Here is a 16,630-nt window from a genome sequence, read left to right as displayed (position 1 = left end):
TGTCGTTCCCTAGCCTTTAATGAATAACCCTCTGTGTATTTCCTCTCATACCCATGGATTCATTATGTCGTAATGGCTCGCGTGTCTCGGCTATTGCAGCACAAGTCATGAAGTATAGACAAAATTATATTAGCTATAGGTAGCTAGTGACATTTAGGGTATATACTCCCGTGGGTACGGCGTGCAAGGGTTAAATACTAGTTCCAGGCTGGGGTCTTCGGAGCAAAACTTGCAGGGTATTGACCTATGGACTTGGGAGGAGTGGATCGAGCTGCTTAGGCCGGTTTGATATATTAGGTAAACGATCAGATAACGAAGGACCCAGTGCACTGCGGAGTGACAACTGAAGATAGTATCTCCATTCTGGGAGGAAAGAGCGACGTTTATTCGCTGTGGGACGTGAGGAACCGAGTTGTAAAACACCGAGGCGAGATCTGATAATCCTAATAAAACCGACCGGTGCTAACTGATTGGGGAGAGAGATCCACGGTATCCTGCAATATCAAGATTTTCATTACGTGGGATGGAGACCGTTGGGGCCCAAAAAATAGAGTGAGATAGAACCATTCTCTGATTCATTGCCATTTTCGTTTCTCTGAGTCACGCCGCTCACATAATAATCATCGGCTCCGAAAGTCGCAAAGCCAATTCAGGTACCGGAGTGCTAGTATTGACTTGCCGATCGACCAATTTTCTCTCCCTCCTGCTGACGCTCACCTTGCTCCCACTGGGTTCTGCTCCTTGATTACTCTGTTCACCTTCAGTGGTTATTGCAAACCCCTCAGTGTCAGCACTGGCGTTTCCTGTTGGCTTTTGGGCAAGGAAATCTCGTGATTGAGGGAAATACCAGGTCGTGACGAAAGGTGAAATAAAATACGCTAGTGAGTGACCGCCCCCGAACATGTAAGGACCCAAAGAAGCAAAAAAGCCACTCCGAGGGCGGATGGCCGACGATAATCTTCCCATACAATTCCATTTCTTGGGACTTGGGGTGCGGCAAATTCCTGAAAGCCCGCAGCACCTCCACTTTTACTTTCTTTTTTCCCTCACTACTTATTACTCATAACGCCAACCTTGTCTTTTGTCTTCTTGAAACACTGACCTTCTCGCCCCCCTTCCCTCCCCAGACTCCCAGACATAGGCCTTGAAGCTGCCGCATGCTGGTTGGCAAGATGTTCTCCCTTCGCACCGCCGTGCGGAGAGCTTCAACCAGCAAGCCCCTCCGAGCCTTCTCCGCACCACACGCCGTTTCGTCCGCGAGACTAGGCGCTCGTAACTCCCTCAAGGCTTCCGCCGTCCCGTTGCTGCAGGGTCGTCATTATTCCCGCGCCGCTGACCCCCAGCTTTCGTCGACTCGCTCCACAGTCGTCCAGCTGTTGAGCAATATCGGCTCGAAGCGTGAGGTTCAGCAATATCTCTCTCACTTTACCTCGGTTTCCTCCCAGCAGTTCGCTGTCATCAAGGTCGGCGGTGCCATTATCACCGAACACCTCCAGACTCTTTCCTCCGCTCTCGCTTTCCTGAACCATGTCGGACTCTATCCGATTGTCGTCCACGGCGCCGGACCTCAGCTGAATCGCATGTTGGAAGACGCTGGTGTGGAGCCGCAGTTCGAGGATGGAATCCGTGTCACTGATGGCAAGACCCTGGCTCTTGCTAGGAAGCTCTTCTTGGAAGAGAATCTGAAGCTGACCGAAGAATTGGAGCGTATGGGAGTGAGGGCCCGCCCTCTCACTGCAGGTGTATTCTCGGCCGATTACCTCGACAAGGAGAAGTATAACCTGGTCGGCAAGATCAATGGTGTTAACAAGAAGCCAATTGAATCTGCTATCGAATCTGGCTGTCTCCCTATCCTGACCTCCATGGCCGAGACCCCAGATGGTCAGGTTCTGAATGTCAACGCCGATGTGGCTGCTGGTGAGTTGGCGCGTGCACTCCAGCCGCTCAAGATTGTCTACCTTGCTGAGAAGGGTGGACTCTTCAACGGCGACACGGGTGAGAAGATTTCCGTGATCAACCTCGACGAGGAGTACGACCACCTGATGACCCAGTGGTGGGTGCGTCACGGCACCCGTCTGAAGATTAAGGAGATGAAGGAACTTCTCAGTGACCTTCCTCGCACCTCGAGCGTTGCCATTATCCACCCGGCCGATCTGCAGAAGGAGCTTTTCACGGACTCTGGTGCGGGTACCTTGATCCGCAGGGGCAACAAGGTGCACACCAAGACCTCTATCTCGGAGTTTGAGGACCTGGATAAGCTGAAGGATGTTTTGATCCGCGACCGGGAAGGCTTGGATGCCCGCGCTACTGTGGAGCGCTACGTTGAAGGATTGAAGGAGCGTGACTTCAAGGTGTACTTTGATGAGCCCATGGAGGCCTTGGCCGTTGTCTTGCCTCCCCAGCAGGATGCTTCTTCCCCCTTGGCTCACTTGGCTACTTTCACCATTACCAAGTCGGGATGGCTGACTAACGTGGCCGACAATGTTTTCGCCTCCATCAAGAAGGACTTCCCCAAGCTTGTGTGGACTGTTAAGGAGGACGACGAGAACCTGACTTGGTTCTTCGACAAGGCCGATGGTAGCCTGAGCCGCGAGGGAGAGGTTCTCTTCTGGTACGGTATTGAAAGCGGTGAAGAGGTTAAGCAGCTGGTCCAGGAGTTCAATGAGCATGGCCGCCAGATGTTCGGTGATATCAACCTCGAGTCGAGGTTGCACCGCGCTGCCGCGGCCGCCACCAACATTGGCAAGGGCTTTGGCGCCAGCGGTGCTTCCGCTGAGCAGAAGCGGGCATTCTCCTCCAGTAGCAATGCCCTGCGCTCTTCTCGGTTTGGACGCCCTTCGGTTTTCAGCAAGAACTCGGTTCGGGCTTACTCCACGACTAACCCTAACCCACCCCTTGGCGAGAAGAACATGTCTAACACCCAGCCGTCCAAGGTTGCTCTCATTGGAGCCCGTGGCTACACTGGTCAAGCCCTGATTAACCTGCTCAATGCCCACCCCCACATGGATCTGCGCCACGTTTCTTCTCGCGAGCTGGCTGGCAAGAAGTTGCAAGGTTATGATAAGAGGGAGATCATCTACGAGAACCTTAGCCCTGAGGATGTCAAGCGCATGTCTGCCAATGGCGATGTTGACTGTTGGGTTATGGCTCTGCCTAACGGTGTCTGCAAGCCTTTTGTCGAGGCTGTTGACCAAGGCTCGGAGAAGGGTAATGTCATTGTTGATCTGAGTGCCGACTACCGTTTCGATAGCAACTGGACCTACGGTCTGCCTGAGTTGGTCTCCCGCTCTAAAATCGCCCAGGCATCCAGAATTGCCAACCCTGGTTGCTACGCAACAGCGGCCCAGGTTGCTATTGCTCCCCTCGTCCCTCACCTCGGTGGACAGCCTACCGTTTTCGGTGTTTCCGGATACTCGGGCGCTGGTACCAAGCCAAGCCCTAAGAACGACGTGGAGAACCTTACCAACAACATCATCCCTTACAGCTTGACTGATCACATCCATGAGAAGGAGATCAGCTCCCAGCTTGGCACCAACATTGCATTCATTCCTCATGTTGCTGTTTGGTTCCAGGGTATTCATGTATGTTCAATTATCGCCTTTCTCCATTCCCTGCTGTCTTCGATTGTTATTCGGTAGCAGAACTAACTCCCTCCAGCAAACTATCAGCATCCCTCTCGAGAAGGAAATGACCTCCCGTGATATTCGCAACATCTACCAGGAACGTTATGCTGGTGAGAAGCTTGTGAAGATCATCGGCGAGCCCCCGGTGGTGAAGAACATTGCGGGTCGCCATGGCGTTGAAGTTGGTGGATTCGCTGTCCACTCTAGTGGCAAGCGCGCAGTGGTGTGTGCTACCATTGACAACCTGCTGAAGGGCGCAGCTACTCAGTGCCTCCGTAAGTTTACTATTGCCTGGCATCTTTAATTTGTACCGTGCTAACTATTGGCAGAAAACATGAACCTCGCTCTCGGATATGGCGAGTACCAGGGCATCCCTCTGGAGTAAACAATTTTTAGTATACTTGTCCCTATAACCTCAATATAGCGGGAGTGTAGGTATATGAACTATTTCGTGGACGGGGATTTTCGTTTCTTGAATTGAACAATGGTGTCATCTTTCTCGCGTGTCTCATACCCCGGGTGTCTCTCATCGGTTGCTATGGGTCGGTGATACTCCACAAAGGGTCTCTTGCCTCAATCTCCATAGCCAACTTAATCATGCCTTATGTTTTCTTGAATACTTGGTTTCCCACTCATAGATGTCTCCGTTTTCCCTGTTCTCGACTTGCATGGAGAAGGAATACTGTATCGTGCCTGCAAGGGGGATCGGTGCTTTTGGAAAGCAAAGAATAGACGGAGGATCAAAAGCAATTCTTCCCATAGTCCTTCGGTGTATTTGGCTCATATATCTCTCGTTGTCTTTTCCCTTTCTCTTCTTTCGGTGCTTCTGATACAGATATAAGGGTCTGGTCTATAAATCGTTTCGAGGATGGTGGCATGTACAGTACTGGTCTTTCGTTCTTATTTTCAGTGATCGATTTGTATAATCCAGCTTCGTATTTATCATACGTTCTATCAAGCTCTGATTAGTTATCTTGAGCACTCTGGCGGTCATGTGTTCTGGGAAAGTAAGCGGCCTTAGGATCCTCATTACGGCCATTGTATAGATCCCCAAGTCTATGCTTGAAATGTATCGTCCTCTCTCCACAACCTTACCAATCTTCCCGACCACAGTCAACAATAACAACCTGAATGTTTGCAGCCTGATGAGTTTTTTCTTCCCGCGATTTTCATCTCAAGCATTGATGTAAGACAACTACATCTTGGCTTGGTGAGTGATGAGTCTAGCATAGTGTCTGTCTCAACTATTGTTATCTCATAGTACAGGCTGGGTATCATCGAACCCTAGCATACTGAAGCAGACTCGGATATAAGGCACACCCCCCGAAAATTACGTCTCTGCGACTCGATTAACATATCTCGATCACGTTCGGCGCGTGATCTAATATAAACGCGTGATATTGCGATGGCCAAGGTGGAGTCTGAGAAGAAGCTTTAGACCAGGAACTTATATCACTATCTTATTATAAGATAGTGAGAATTCAAAATGTTTTATAGCCATGAAAGTAAGTAGCGCCCTTTGTGATCTGCCCCACTGGGCGGCTTGTATTCACTAAATGTCTTAAGACCTTCAGTGACCATTGGCAGAAGTATCGAAATCTTACTGACATATTGCTTCATCCTAGTGCTCACGTCGCCCGATCATGGGGTAGCCACGATATGGTATACAACCTACCCTGTTAAAAACCGCCCACACCTTCTTGCGTTGGCTCACACCGTTTTGCTTATAGGCTGGTCGCAACTCTGGGGTCAAAATCAATTAGCAAAAAGCTCAATAGAAAGGCTATATTGGATGTCGACGTTCCGAGAGCCTGTCATGTTATCATGGACCCGGAGGCGCCAATGGCGCTGAGGCTCCAGGGCAATCTGCTGTACGATTCCTAGTCAATATCTAGGCATTAGTTTAGCAGCTAATAGTTCGTATAGCTATGGAGTCTCACGAGTGTACAGCCAACAGTGTGGTTATGCTCTTACGGATGTCCAAGCAATGCACGATAAAATGCGAACACTGTTGAAAGTCCTACCCGGGGGTGGGCTAGATCCAACCGCTGGAAAGACTAGGTATGTTATCCAGAGAAATAGTGTGCCAAGAATGATCTCGAAGCATAAGCTGATGTGATGAAATGTTAGACCTGATCAGCTTATCTTACCTTACGACCCATCCTTTTTGCCAGAGTGCGACCTTGCCGGGATGGGAATGGATCTTTCTAAACTTAGTGTGCCCTTTGACCCTGCTACAAGTCAGCACTCTGACCTCGTATGGCCGAAGACTCCAGACCTCAGCCAATCTGCTCTTTCACAGAGCCCTAGCCTACGCTTTAGTTTCTCATACGATGATATAATAGGGAAAAATACTGGTGGAATTGACGCCGAAACCAATGTACCTAGCTCTGCTCAAAGAAGCATCAATCTAGGCGGGCTCGCAGCTACAACATTCGCTGAAGAAGGTGGTATCCTTCTTCAGCCTGACTTTGAATTTGACGAAGATGGCAATCTCATTGAGCTTGGGGAGGTGCATCGCCAAATTGCAAAGGGAAGAGCGAGTCGACGTATTAGTGAAGCACCACTTCTGGGCGAAGAGGCAAACATTGGATTGAATGATTCCACATTTGAATATCAGGTAAGGTCTACTAGATCCAAAGATGAGCATTTTCTGATCATATTTACTTAGCCAATGCCAATCGATGAAGAAATAGATATTGCCGCCAAGTACCAGGATGAAAGGCCAATCCAAGCCAATCGAGCTACTAAAAGACGCCGCACTGATTTTGAGTCAACTGACGAACTTAATCTTATTTCAGATGAGGCTGCAGTGACTATGCCCCAGAGACGACGGGCCCTTAGATTACAAACATTGGATGACCGAACTGCCTTGAGAAACACAGACCTGGGTAATCTGAACAGCGACTACGTGAGAAACATGGCTATAGCCTCGAAGCAGAAACGGCAGAACAAGCTTCCAACACAAGCAAAACGGAATGCTGCCTTCTGGGTGTTTGGTCAAGGAATTGGTTCAGTTGGGCTTGGCCTGGGTGCATCTCGGGTACCACACCCTTTGCAGCAATTCTCAGGAGAAGAGCTTTATGGTGCTCTCGACCCTACCGCAAGACACAAAGGACGAAAACGGAGTCGTCTTCATGGTGATGACAGTGAAGCAGACTCTGATGTGCAAGCTGTCCGTGCCAGAGAAGAATATGAGGAACAAGTCGGTCGAGGCGAGGAGGCCGACAATCATGATATTTGGCAAGAGGTATGCCATTACTCTTGTACATATGGTTGAATTGAATGTTTCTAACAAAGTTGTATAGGTTGAAATTGGTCGTCATGTCCCGTCCGTTTTTTGTGATGACAACTCGTTCTCATCTCAGATGCCATGGAATATCACAGCCTCTATTCAGAGCTCTCAGCACGGGTCATCTGCTGCAAGTGGCCTCCGTGGTGTAGCACATGTGAGCGATCCTTCGGCCTCACGAGGCAGGGACCCCACTGCGTTTCATCTTGCTGGACGCGGACGATCACGCAACCGCCTAACTAGCGCGAGTCCCCTTGCTGGTAGAGGTATCCCCTTCGCCGCAGAGGCCTTCGACAGCTTGACGCTACCCGGAAATGATGACATGGACGTCTTAAATGACTTTGATTTGAGTCAATATTTACAGACCGAACTATTAGGCGATGGCCATGGACACACTGGGGATGACGCCAATGCAAGCACGTACAATTGTCAGCTGACTCTTCAAGATCGCCTATCGAAGTCCAGCCTGGACCAAGAAAGCCTGAACTTCCTTGGGTTTCTAATAAAGAAGCTCGAGGTCATGCCCGCGGAATATGCTGGAGAAATGGATGAAGACGGTTTTACCAACTCGCCGTCCGCTTTTAATGGCAGCAAAGCAATCGGGTTTTCAGCACTTCTGCCACCAGCTGAAACTTCTCCTTCCGTAGCCACACAGGGCTTGATGCATATACTCACACTTGCAACTAAAGGTTTCTTATCAGTTTGCCAGGAGGACTATGAAGACCGTAGCACTCGATACCGTATCCGATATGAATTCGGGGAGATCTTTTTACAGCTATCCGACATCTAGTCCTACGATCGGCATCGAGTTCTACCTTGACTCTGCTTCTCCAGTATTTCTGTAATTGAATTCCGGAAACACTCATGGATACCTACCTATGTGCAATTTTCCTATCTATCAGTTTATTTCCTGGTTGATAAATAAGCACTTGACTTCGATTCAACGTTCGGGTTTGTTAAATGGAAGCCACAATGCCAGCATGTCATGGAATGATTTCCTCGTACTACTGTCTCTGCCAATTTTCAATGCTTCTCGCCTTGCTTTTTCTTTTTCTATTTTCCTTATTTTCTCATTTTTATTTTATTTTCATTTTTACCCCTCGCTCCGATTTTTTCAATTTGCCCCCAGACTCAGTGATGGTTACAGATTCAAATCTTCTTTAATTTCCATAATATGCTCTGCCAAGTTGACATGATTCTATCATACACGTTAATTTTCCAACCTATGCACAAATTGTACACATCGACAAGCACATACTCAGATACAAGGTGTTCCCTTCTCATTGTCTCCTTGTTTTATGTCTTCAATCCGACCACACAAAAGTGTACAAAAAGGCGCAATGGCAATTCCAAACCTACCAAATGCATATATCTTTCGCGCAAGGCATGATGATACTGGCTGGTATGTAGACGAGACCACCTACTTCTCATGTTTTCCCGCCAACTACTGCCCCGCAAGCAAGGAAGCTGTTCGACAGAGGAGCCACAGCTACCCGAGTAATTTCTCTATTCACGCTATTCTGGTCATGGATGTACGCCGACACTAAGAACCAGCAAAGCAAGGCTAGATGCACGTTACAATCCCCAGTACTAGTTATTATTAACCCGTGATCACACTAATGCAAGTAATATTTTTTATATTTAGAAATATTAATACGTTAAGCTTTTCGGAAGACAGAGACTGACGGTTGTTGGCTTGGATATGATCATTCGGACGCGGGGGAAGGTTACGGTAAGGACCGGCGCAAGTCGGATTGGGTAGTAGGAGCTATTCGACCTATCTAGGGCCTATGGCTAAGGTCCACCCTAAAAATGGCAAGAATCTAATTTCGAACGATAGCAATTGCCGTTCTGACAGGGTACGGGTCGGCTGATGAAGAAAAGCCCCGCCATATCCCAGTTCTGCGTTCTGCACACTAACCAACATCGGCAGTCATTTAAGCGCCCGGCCTGCCCACCGACCGATATATTTAGATCCTAAGATTATTCGGAGATTTACCTGCAGGAAGCCTCACGAATCAGCTCATCGAATTCCCTGCCACATGTAGTGCTCCGACAGATTGTGTTAGATCGGGTTTCAGTGGCTAGATACGCCAATCATGCTCGAATGAGGACCGGTATGCTGCAGCAATAGCCGCCCACCCACTCCCTGTCCTTTACATAGTACAACATCAAACTAGTGATCTTGGTCAAGTTGAAGGATTGCGGTCAGCGCATCCTCAACACCAATCAAGAAGCCCCATCGAATATACTTTTTGTTGGCGGCTTCTGCGATGATCTCACTCGATGATGTTTATAGATACTACAGTTCGAGTTTCGAATACTGGATGGCTACCTGTATGACTTGTGCAGATTGTTACACCGGGGACAAACATGAGCATAACATCATTATATATGAGCGCCCTCGACTTGGGACAAACAGGAGAAAATTGTCAGACCCTCAATTCCTACTAGCATCCGTCTTGATACCCTCTCCACTCAACGTGAATGTCGTTTGTCTAGGGCTGGCCTAGTTTCCCTTTCCCCTCTTCTCCTCGAACGACTTTGATAGTCACGAAGAGACTCCTCGATCTACCCTACTGCCTACCAACTGGGCCTCCCAAGAGCCTCTCCTGTCCCTTCCAATCCTGTCCAACTTCCATTCACACAGTTTTATCTTGCCTTTATACATTAATTTCACACAACCCACTGCTGGTACTGTGGCCGCTGGCTGGCTAAAACATCCAGAATGCGTTCATCATTTGTATTTATTGCCTGTCTAACAGCATGCTCGTTTGCGGCCCCGGCATTCTTCGACAATGCATACAACTTCTCCAACGACCTATCGGAGTTCCTGGGGAGAGTGAGCAAGCATATCGAGCACTCCAAGGATATACTCAACTCGGCCACGTGCGATACATCTAGCATTGCACTGCCGGCACAGGCGTCCGGGTTACCCTCTCCCTCAGGCCAGAAGCTTCTATACGTCGCACTGGGGCGCGGTACACAGGTAAATGAGATTCAACGCCACCCCGCAGGCCACCACACCAAAACTAACGTCAGACAGAACTATACCTGTGCGACACCATCTTCAAACTCGACGCCTGTAGCTGTCGGCGCTGTTGCAAACCTCTACAACGCCACTTGTATCGCAGGAAGCTTCTCGGACATGATTACCATGCTGCCGAACATTGCATACCGGATACCCTTGCCAAACAGCGACTCAGATCGCCTGCCTCCGGCAAACCTGGATCTGATGGGCCACCACTTCTTTGACGGCTCAACGCCCGTGTTTAACCTTGATACCACGGCAACACACCAGTATGGTATTGCAAGAACAAAGAAAGAGGCACAGGTTGATGCGCCGTCGAATGCTATTCAAGGGAACAATGGGGCCGTTGCATGGCTTTATCTATCAGCCACGAGTGGCACGGTAGGGGACTATTCCGGCGTATACCGGGTGGACACTGCGGCGGGATCGCCACCAAAGACATGCAAGGACATGCCATCGGAGTTCACTGTTCAATATGCTGCAAATTACTATTTTTACGGGAAATGACGGTGATTACTGGAACTCGATAATGTACATAATTGGGGGTTGGAATGCTATTTGATTTGCCATGACCTAATCGCGGGTTTTATAAGTCAGGAATATTCGCATCAGTTTTCTAGATTCAAGGTCAAATTCTGAGCATGCCTGTAGTACTGTGACCATGACCGTCAATGTCTCCACGATTCTCGTCCCAAAATCCAATTGGCGCAGGGCTTGCACGAATCAGGTGATCTCGCTATCTAGGCACATCACGGGATTCGAAGTTCCCACGACAGTGAGGCCGGGGTCTAGTCCCCATACGGACTAGCGCATTCTGATTTTCAAAGTTCCGCCGGTCACTCATGAAAAATCTCGACCGCAACAACGACAAGCAGCACGGCCTCGACCGATTACTGAAAGCAAGTGCAAGTGCGATAATTCTGCACCAGCTGCTTCGAAAGGTCCAGTGACACTTGCGATTTACAGCTTCACCTATATCGAGCGGCTTTAGTTCCTTCCCCCCGGGAAAATTTCTTTTGCTCTCGTTGCTAGTACAGCAACCTCATTCGAGTCCTATTCAACCTCACTTTAAAGTCGATCCTATTCGATTCATATAACACAATGGGCTTCGGTGCTCCTCGCGGACGTGGTGGACCCCCTGGTGGACGTGGTGGACGTGGTGGATTCGGCGGTGGCCGTGGTGGTGGTAGAGGTTTGTTCACGATCAGTTCCATTTGGGACAGCAAGCAGATACCTTGAAGCTCAGCATTGTCTCCCTCCAATTGGCATCTAAATCTGTTCCTTAAATCATTGTCAGATCTCTTTCGCCACGGAGGGCGATATTTGCGACAGTTACTCGAGCTGCTGTGCCCTTGAGGAGAACGTTAAGGCTAATACGATCTCTTTACGATGATCTACAGGCGGACTCGGAAGTGCCTCTCGTGGCCGTGGTGGACCCCGCGGTGGAGGTCGTGGTGGACGTGGCGGCCCTCCTGGACGTGGTGGTCGCGGTGGCCGTGGCGGCCCTCGCGGCGGTGCTAGAGGTGGTGCTAAGGGTGGTGCCAAGGTCATCATTGTAAGTGCTTCATAATTCGCAATGGTACAAGGATCTCAGCAGCTGACTCCGGTCATTTTTCAGGAACCCCACCGTCATGCCGGTATCTTCGTCGCCCGTGGCGGTAAGGAAGATTTGCTTGTCACCAAGAACCTGACCCCCGGAGAGGCTGTCTACGGTGAGAAGCGCATTGCTGTTGAAACCCCTACCGAGGATGGTACCGCTACCAAGACCGAGTACCGTGTCTGGAACCCTTTCCGTTCCAAGCTTGCTGCTGGTGTCTTGGGTGGTCTCGATGATATCTACATGAAGCCTGGCTCTAAGGTTCTCTACCTTGGTTCTGCCAGCGGTACCTCCGTCAGTCACGTTGCTGATATCGTTGGACCTACTGGTAACGTCTACGCCGTCGAGTTCTCTCACCGTTCCGGTCGTGATCTGATCGGCATGGCCACCCACCGTACCAACGTCGTCCCCATTGTCGACGATGCCCGTCACCCCCTTCGTTACCGTATGCTGGTGCCTATGGTTGACGTTATCTTCGCCGATGTTGCCCAGCCCGATCAGGCCCGTATTGTTGGTCTGAACGCTCACATGTTCCTCAAGGAGGGTGGCGGTGTCATCGTCTCCGTCAAGGCCAACTGTATTGACAGTACCGCCAAGCCGGAGGTTGTTTTCACTCGCGAAGTCCAGAAGATGAGAGAGGAGAGGATCAAGCCCAAGGAGCAGTTGACTCTGGAGCCTTTCGAACGTGATCACTGTATCGTTGCTGGTATCTACAAGCGTTCTGCATAAAAGAAAATGGGGGTCTGGTCTCTTTTCATGTCTTAATCATTTATGCTTTTTTTTTTCTGGCGTCAAGTGTTCTGTGATATGCTGAAATGTTTCTCTTTGTGCTATCTCGAGGTTTCTTCTGAATGTACTTTTTGAGTCAGAAAATATTCATGTTTCCGATTCCGATTACTCTATTGTGTTCAGTATGGGATCTAGCTGTCTGGGAAAGAATAGAGAACTATATGTTTAATTATCAGATTTCTTGCCGCCATTTCTTAGACAGTAACTCGGGTTGATCATGTTAGGGTCGTGGGAAGGTGTGAGAATCTGCCGTCTCCCGTTATGTCCACTTCTGCACAATGTGCATCGCGTCTTGGTGAGACAGAAGAAGAGCGACAATTTGTTTGAAGCTCACACGGTTACCCAGAGCACTCGATGCCTAGGCAATTTCCATGTCAGCGGCATATGAAGTTGACTGCCTTGCGGTTTCTCGGACTTTCGCCGTTGATCCGGTCCTGCTTCTATAGAGTTTTCGACCCTTCAGCGGTTCGGTAATCGGATTACTCTCCGACTACGACCACAAGGGCGTTGTCCACTTCGGAATTGCTGCGTAGTACAGCCTTTCGTAACTGACACCACAACGATGATGGGGGCTTGCAAAGACCGAGAGCGGGGATAATCCCACGCTGAGGATTAATCTCTCCGTCTGACCCCGCAGTCTCTTGACGGCTGGGATAATTGCTATTTAGTCACGGTAACTCGCTCGTGGGATTTCAAGCACTCTTATGAGACCCAGTATATATATACCCCGCGGATTGTATCCTGTGCTTTACGTCTTCCTTGTTCTGTTTCTAAACCATTACGAGGGTAATAGACCAACATGTCGATTCTCATTACCGGTGCAAACGGCTACGTGGGCCAGGAGTTGGCTTCCGCCCTCCTTTCGAGCTCTCCTGATATTACTGTAACACTCACAGACATTGTCACACCAGCAGTCCCCGCTGGGGTCGCTGTTCAACATACGTCGCGAGTGAAATGCGTACAGGCGGATCTCACGTCGCCGAAGGTGGTGGACGAGATGTTCACCGAGTCTCACCGTTTCGACACTGTCTACCTGCTACACGGTATCATGTCCAGCGGCTCCGAGGCTAACTTCGAGCTGGGCATGCGGGTCAACCTCGATGCCACCCGATATATCCTGGACCGACTTCGGGTCGTTATGCCTGGAGTGAAAGTGGTCTTTACGTCCAGCTTAGCGGTTTACGGTCTTGCGCCTGCTGGGTTCGTCATTGACGAAACAAACTTCCCTCCTGTGCCGTCGTCTTCATACGGATCGCAGAAGCTCATCATTGAGACATTGCTGAACGATTACTCGAGGAGAGGGTTCTTAGATGGTAGAGCAGTGCGTCTCCCAACGGTCACTGTTCGAGCTGGCCAGCCCACGCAGGCAGCGAGCAGCTTTGCAAGCGACATTATCCGGGAGCCGTTTAACGGGAAGAAGGCGATTCTTCCGGTCAGTAAGGAGACGGAGATGTGGATCTGTTCGCCTTACACGGTGGTGAAGAATCTCTTGCATGCGAAGGACATTCCGAAGGAGGCCTTTGGGGAGTCGAGGTCTGTCAATCTTCCGGGATTGAAGGTAAGTATTCAGGAAATGCTGGATGCGCTGGAGGAGATTGGTGGTAAAGAACGCAGGGCATTGGTGGAAGAGAAGTACGACGCCGCTATTGACAAGATTGTGCAAACGTGGACGCCTAATTTCAAGACGGACCGTGCGATCGAATTGGGATTTTCGGAGGATGTTCCTATGATTGAGAATATCAGGCAATATGCGAGTCGGTTTGCGTGAGGCGCCTGTGTGAGTGTTTTGTAAATTTAGTATGACTGCGAATATGAATATTTTTTTTTCTCCTTTTGAAATCTAAGAGAAACGTGGTTCAGTAAAGTTCTTTCGATGCCATTAGAATAAGTGTCAGAAGTGTTCGTGACATGGAAGAATTCCATGTTGAACGATCGCTTGTCGCGGTTGGATGGCCGAATCAAGCGTTAGGGAACAGTCGGGATCGAAAACAGTGGTTTGGAAAAGCGGGTCATGTGATTGGCTGACGGGCTGGCGAACAATTTGACTCCCGAACTTCAACCTCTCATCTCCAGGGCTGACCGTCTTTACAGCCGTTGCACCTTTGCATCATCCCTCCCCTTCTCTCCACATCCACCTTAATTCTTGTCACAATGGCCTCCCGGCGCCTAGCATTCAATTTCAACCAGGCTCTCCGGAGCCGGGCTGCTCTGAAGTCCATCCAGCCCGTCAAGCGAGGCTTCTCTTCCCCGGTCACCCTCCCATCCACCACTCAGTCGACCACCCTCTCTAACGGATTCACGGTACGGAAAACAAGTATGCTCAATCGCTTCGCAATATCACTAACTGGTCTCAGATCGCTACTGAGTACTCCCCATGGGCCCAGACCTCGACTGTTGGCGTGTGGATCGATGCCGGCAGCAGGGCAGAGACTGACAAGACCAACGGAACGGCGCACTTCCTTGAGCACCTTGCTTTCAAGGTACTTCTTTCGCTCAAACCCAAGTATTGGACATGTTTCTGACCGTTTTCCAGGGCACCAACAAGCGCAGCCAGCACCAATTGGAGCTTGAGATCGAGAACATGGGCGCTCACCTGAACGCCTACACATCGGTACGACCCGGAATTATGATAGAACCAAGAATTGGCTCGGAAACTAACCAGGCACTCAGAGAGAAAACACCGTTTATTACGCCAAGGCCTTCAACAACGATGTTCCCAAGGCCGTTGATATCCTCGCCGACATCCTTCAGAACTCCAAGCTCGAGCCCGGTGCTATTGAGCGTGAGAGGGACGTGATCCTCCGTGAGCAGGAGGAGGTTGACAAGCAGTTCGAGGAGGTTGTCTTCGACCACCTTCACGCCACCGCTTACCAGAACCAGCCCCTTGGTCGCACCATCCTCGGCCCCAAGGAGAACATCCAGACCATCTCCCGCGACAACCTGGTCGACTACATCAAGACCAACTACACTGCTGACCGCATGGTCCTTGTTGGTGCCGGTGGTATCCCTCACGAGCAGCTCGTCCGCCTCGCCGAGGAGCACTTCGGCAGCCTCCCCAGCAAGCCCCCTACCTCTGCCGCTCTCGCTCTCACCGCTGAGCAGAAGCGCACCCCCGAGTTCATTGGATCCGAAGTGAGACTCCGTGATGACACCATCCCTACTGCTCACATTGCCCTCGCCGTCGAGGGTGTCAGCTGGAAGGACGATGACTACTTCACTGCCCTCGTCGCCCAGGCCATTGTTGGCAACTGGGACCGTGCCATGGGCAACTCTCCCTACCTCGGCAGCAAGCTCAGCTCCCTCGTTGAGCACCACGGCCTTGCCAACAGCTTCATGAGCTTCTCCACCAGCTACAGCGACACTGGGTAAGTTTATATCTCTCGCAGAGTCTGCGACCTGACCGTTTGATTGTATCGCTGACGATGATTGTTTTAAGTCTCTGGGGTATCTACCTGGTCTCTGAGAACCTGACCGCCCTCGACGACCTCACTCACTTCGCCATGCGTGAATGGTCTCGCCTGTGCTTCAACGTCACCTCCGCCGAGGTTGAGCGTGCCAAGGCTCAGCTCAAGGCTTCCATCCTCCTCTCTCTTGACGGCACCACTGCCGTCGCCGAAGACATTGGTCGCCAGATCATCACCACTGGCCGCCGCCTCTCCCCCGAGGACATTGAGCGCACAATCGGCCAGATCAGCGAGAAGGATGTCATGGACTTCGCCAACCGCCGCATCTGGGATCAGGACGTCGCTGTGAGCGCCTTCGGCAGCGTTGAGGGTCTCCTCGACTACAACCGTATCCGCGCGGACACCACCCGTAACACCTTGTAAAATTTAGGTTAGCAGGCTTTCCGCGTCTCAGAGTTATGGCACTTGTTCCGTTTGATTTGGTGATTAATAGATAGATGAGGAGGTAGTCGCCGAGGTAGCGTGTTTTGTACAGTACACAACTGTTACTGATATACTTAAAACTGTATTTCTTTTGTTCACGAGTTACCAGGTTTCTTCTATCGATGGTCGCGTAGTCACGTAGAGAATCTTCAAGTAAAACCTGCGGCTAGCCTGTGGACATAGAAGCAGCACGCGTGCTAATACATTATAGTAACCCATGACGGAACATTATCCAACAATCTCTACCAAGTACCAGTAGTAAACAACAGCCAGAGACTAGATAAACTACCTGAAGCTCATAATCCATCAATCAACCCCTCATCTCATTAACCACCATTACAACCATAGAAATATCCACAAAAGAAAAAGAAGAGAGAGAGAGAGAGAGAGAGAGAGAAGAAAGCCCAAGCC

At 50.1% G+C, this 16,630-nt stretch overlaps 7 protein-coding genes across 7 annotated transcripts; all 7 read left to right on the top strand.

Moving 5' to 3' along the window:
• Window positions 1-1,172: 1,172 nt before the first annotated feature.
• On the top strand, window positions 1,173-4,008 carry argEF (bifunctional acetylglutamate kinase/N-acetyl-gamma-glutamyl-phosphate reductase; the record flags this gene model as incomplete). Its single annotated transcript, XM_022538631.1, has 3 exons — window positions 1,173-3,581; window positions 3,658-3,898; window positions 3,953-4,008. 3 exons carry the CDS (start codon window positions 1,173-1,175, stop codon window positions 4,006-4,008), a joined length of 2,706 nt encoding a protein of 901 aa, XP_022383443.1.
• A 1,101-nt stretch (window positions 4,009-5,109) lies between these two features.
• On the top strand, window positions 5,110-7,705 carry ABOM_011502 (Rad21/Rec8 N terminal domain protein; the record flags this gene model as incomplete). Its single annotated transcript, XM_022538630.1, has 7 exons — window positions 5,110-5,128; window positions 5,249-5,285; window positions 5,354-5,494; window positions 5,550-5,684; window positions 5,754-6,243; window positions 6,295-6,873; window positions 6,932-7,705. 7 exons carry the CDS (start codon window positions 5,110-5,112, stop codon window positions 7,703-7,705), a joined length of 2,175 nt encoding a protein of 724 aa, XP_022383442.1.
• Window positions 7,706-9,643: 1,938 nt separating this feature from the next.
• ABOM_011501 (uncharacterized protein) lies at window positions 9,644-10,453 on the top strand (the record flags this gene model as incomplete). Its single annotated transcript, XM_022538629.1, has 2 exons — window positions 9,644-9,904; window positions 9,962-10,453. 2 exons carry the CDS (start codon window positions 9,644-9,646, stop codon window positions 10,451-10,453), a joined length of 753 nt encoding a protein of 250 aa, XP_022383441.1.
• Window positions 10,454-10,607: 154 nt separating this feature from the next.
• ABOM_011500 (uncharacterized protein) lies at window positions 10,608-10,896 on the top strand (the record flags this gene model as incomplete). Its single annotated transcript, XM_022538628.1, has 2 exons — window positions 10,608-10,721; window positions 10,774-10,896. The coding sequence occupies 2 exons, from the start codon at window positions 10,608-10,610 to the stop codon at window positions 10,894-10,896; spliced, it is 237 nt and encodes a 78-aa protein (XP_022383440.1).
• Window positions 10,897-11,047: 151 nt separating this feature from the next.
• Window positions 11,048-12,272, top strand: ABOM_011499 (rRNA 2'-O-methyltransferase fibrillarin family protein; the record flags this gene model as incomplete). Its single annotated transcript, XM_022538627.1, has 3 exons — window positions 11,048-11,138; window positions 11,347-11,501; window positions 11,565-12,272. The coding sequence occupies 3 exons, from the start codon at window positions 11,048-11,050 to the stop codon at window positions 12,270-12,272; spliced, it is 954 nt and encodes a 317-aa protein (XP_022383447.1).
• An 859-nt stretch (window positions 12,273-13,131) lies between these two features.
• Window positions 13,132-14,100, top strand: ABOM_011498 (SDR family oxidoreductase; the record flags this gene model as incomplete). The annotated part of the gene is made up of 1 exon (XM_022538626.1): window positions 13,132-14,100. The coding sequence occupies one exon, from the start codon at window positions 13,132-13,134 to the stop codon at window positions 14,098-14,100; it is 969 nt and encodes a 322-aa protein (XP_022383446.1).
• Window positions 14,101-14,483: 383 nt separating this feature from the next.
• On the top strand, window positions 14,484-16,159 carry ABOM_011497 (mitochondrial processing peptidase; the record flags this gene model as incomplete). The annotated part of the gene is made up of 5 exons (XM_022538625.1): window positions 14,484-14,633; window positions 14,687-14,812; window positions 14,866-14,943; window positions 15,003-15,697; window positions 15,769-16,159. The coding sequence occupies 5 exons, from the start codon at window positions 14,484-14,486 to the stop codon at window positions 16,157-16,159; spliced, it is 1,440 nt and encodes a 479-aa protein (XP_022383445.1).
• Between the last annotated feature and the right edge of the window lie 471 nt (window positions 16,160-16,630).

The sequence above is a fragment of the Aspergillus bombycis genome, assembly GCF_001792695.1.
Source record: "Aspergillus bombycis strain NRRL26010 chromosome Unknown contig00182, whole genome shotgun sequence".
NCBI classification, from domain to species: Eukaryota; Fungi; Ascomycota; class Eurotiomycetes; order Eurotiales; family Aspergillaceae; genus Aspergillus; species Aspergillus bombycis.
This window is presented reverse-complemented; position numbering and strand designations above follow the sequence as displayed.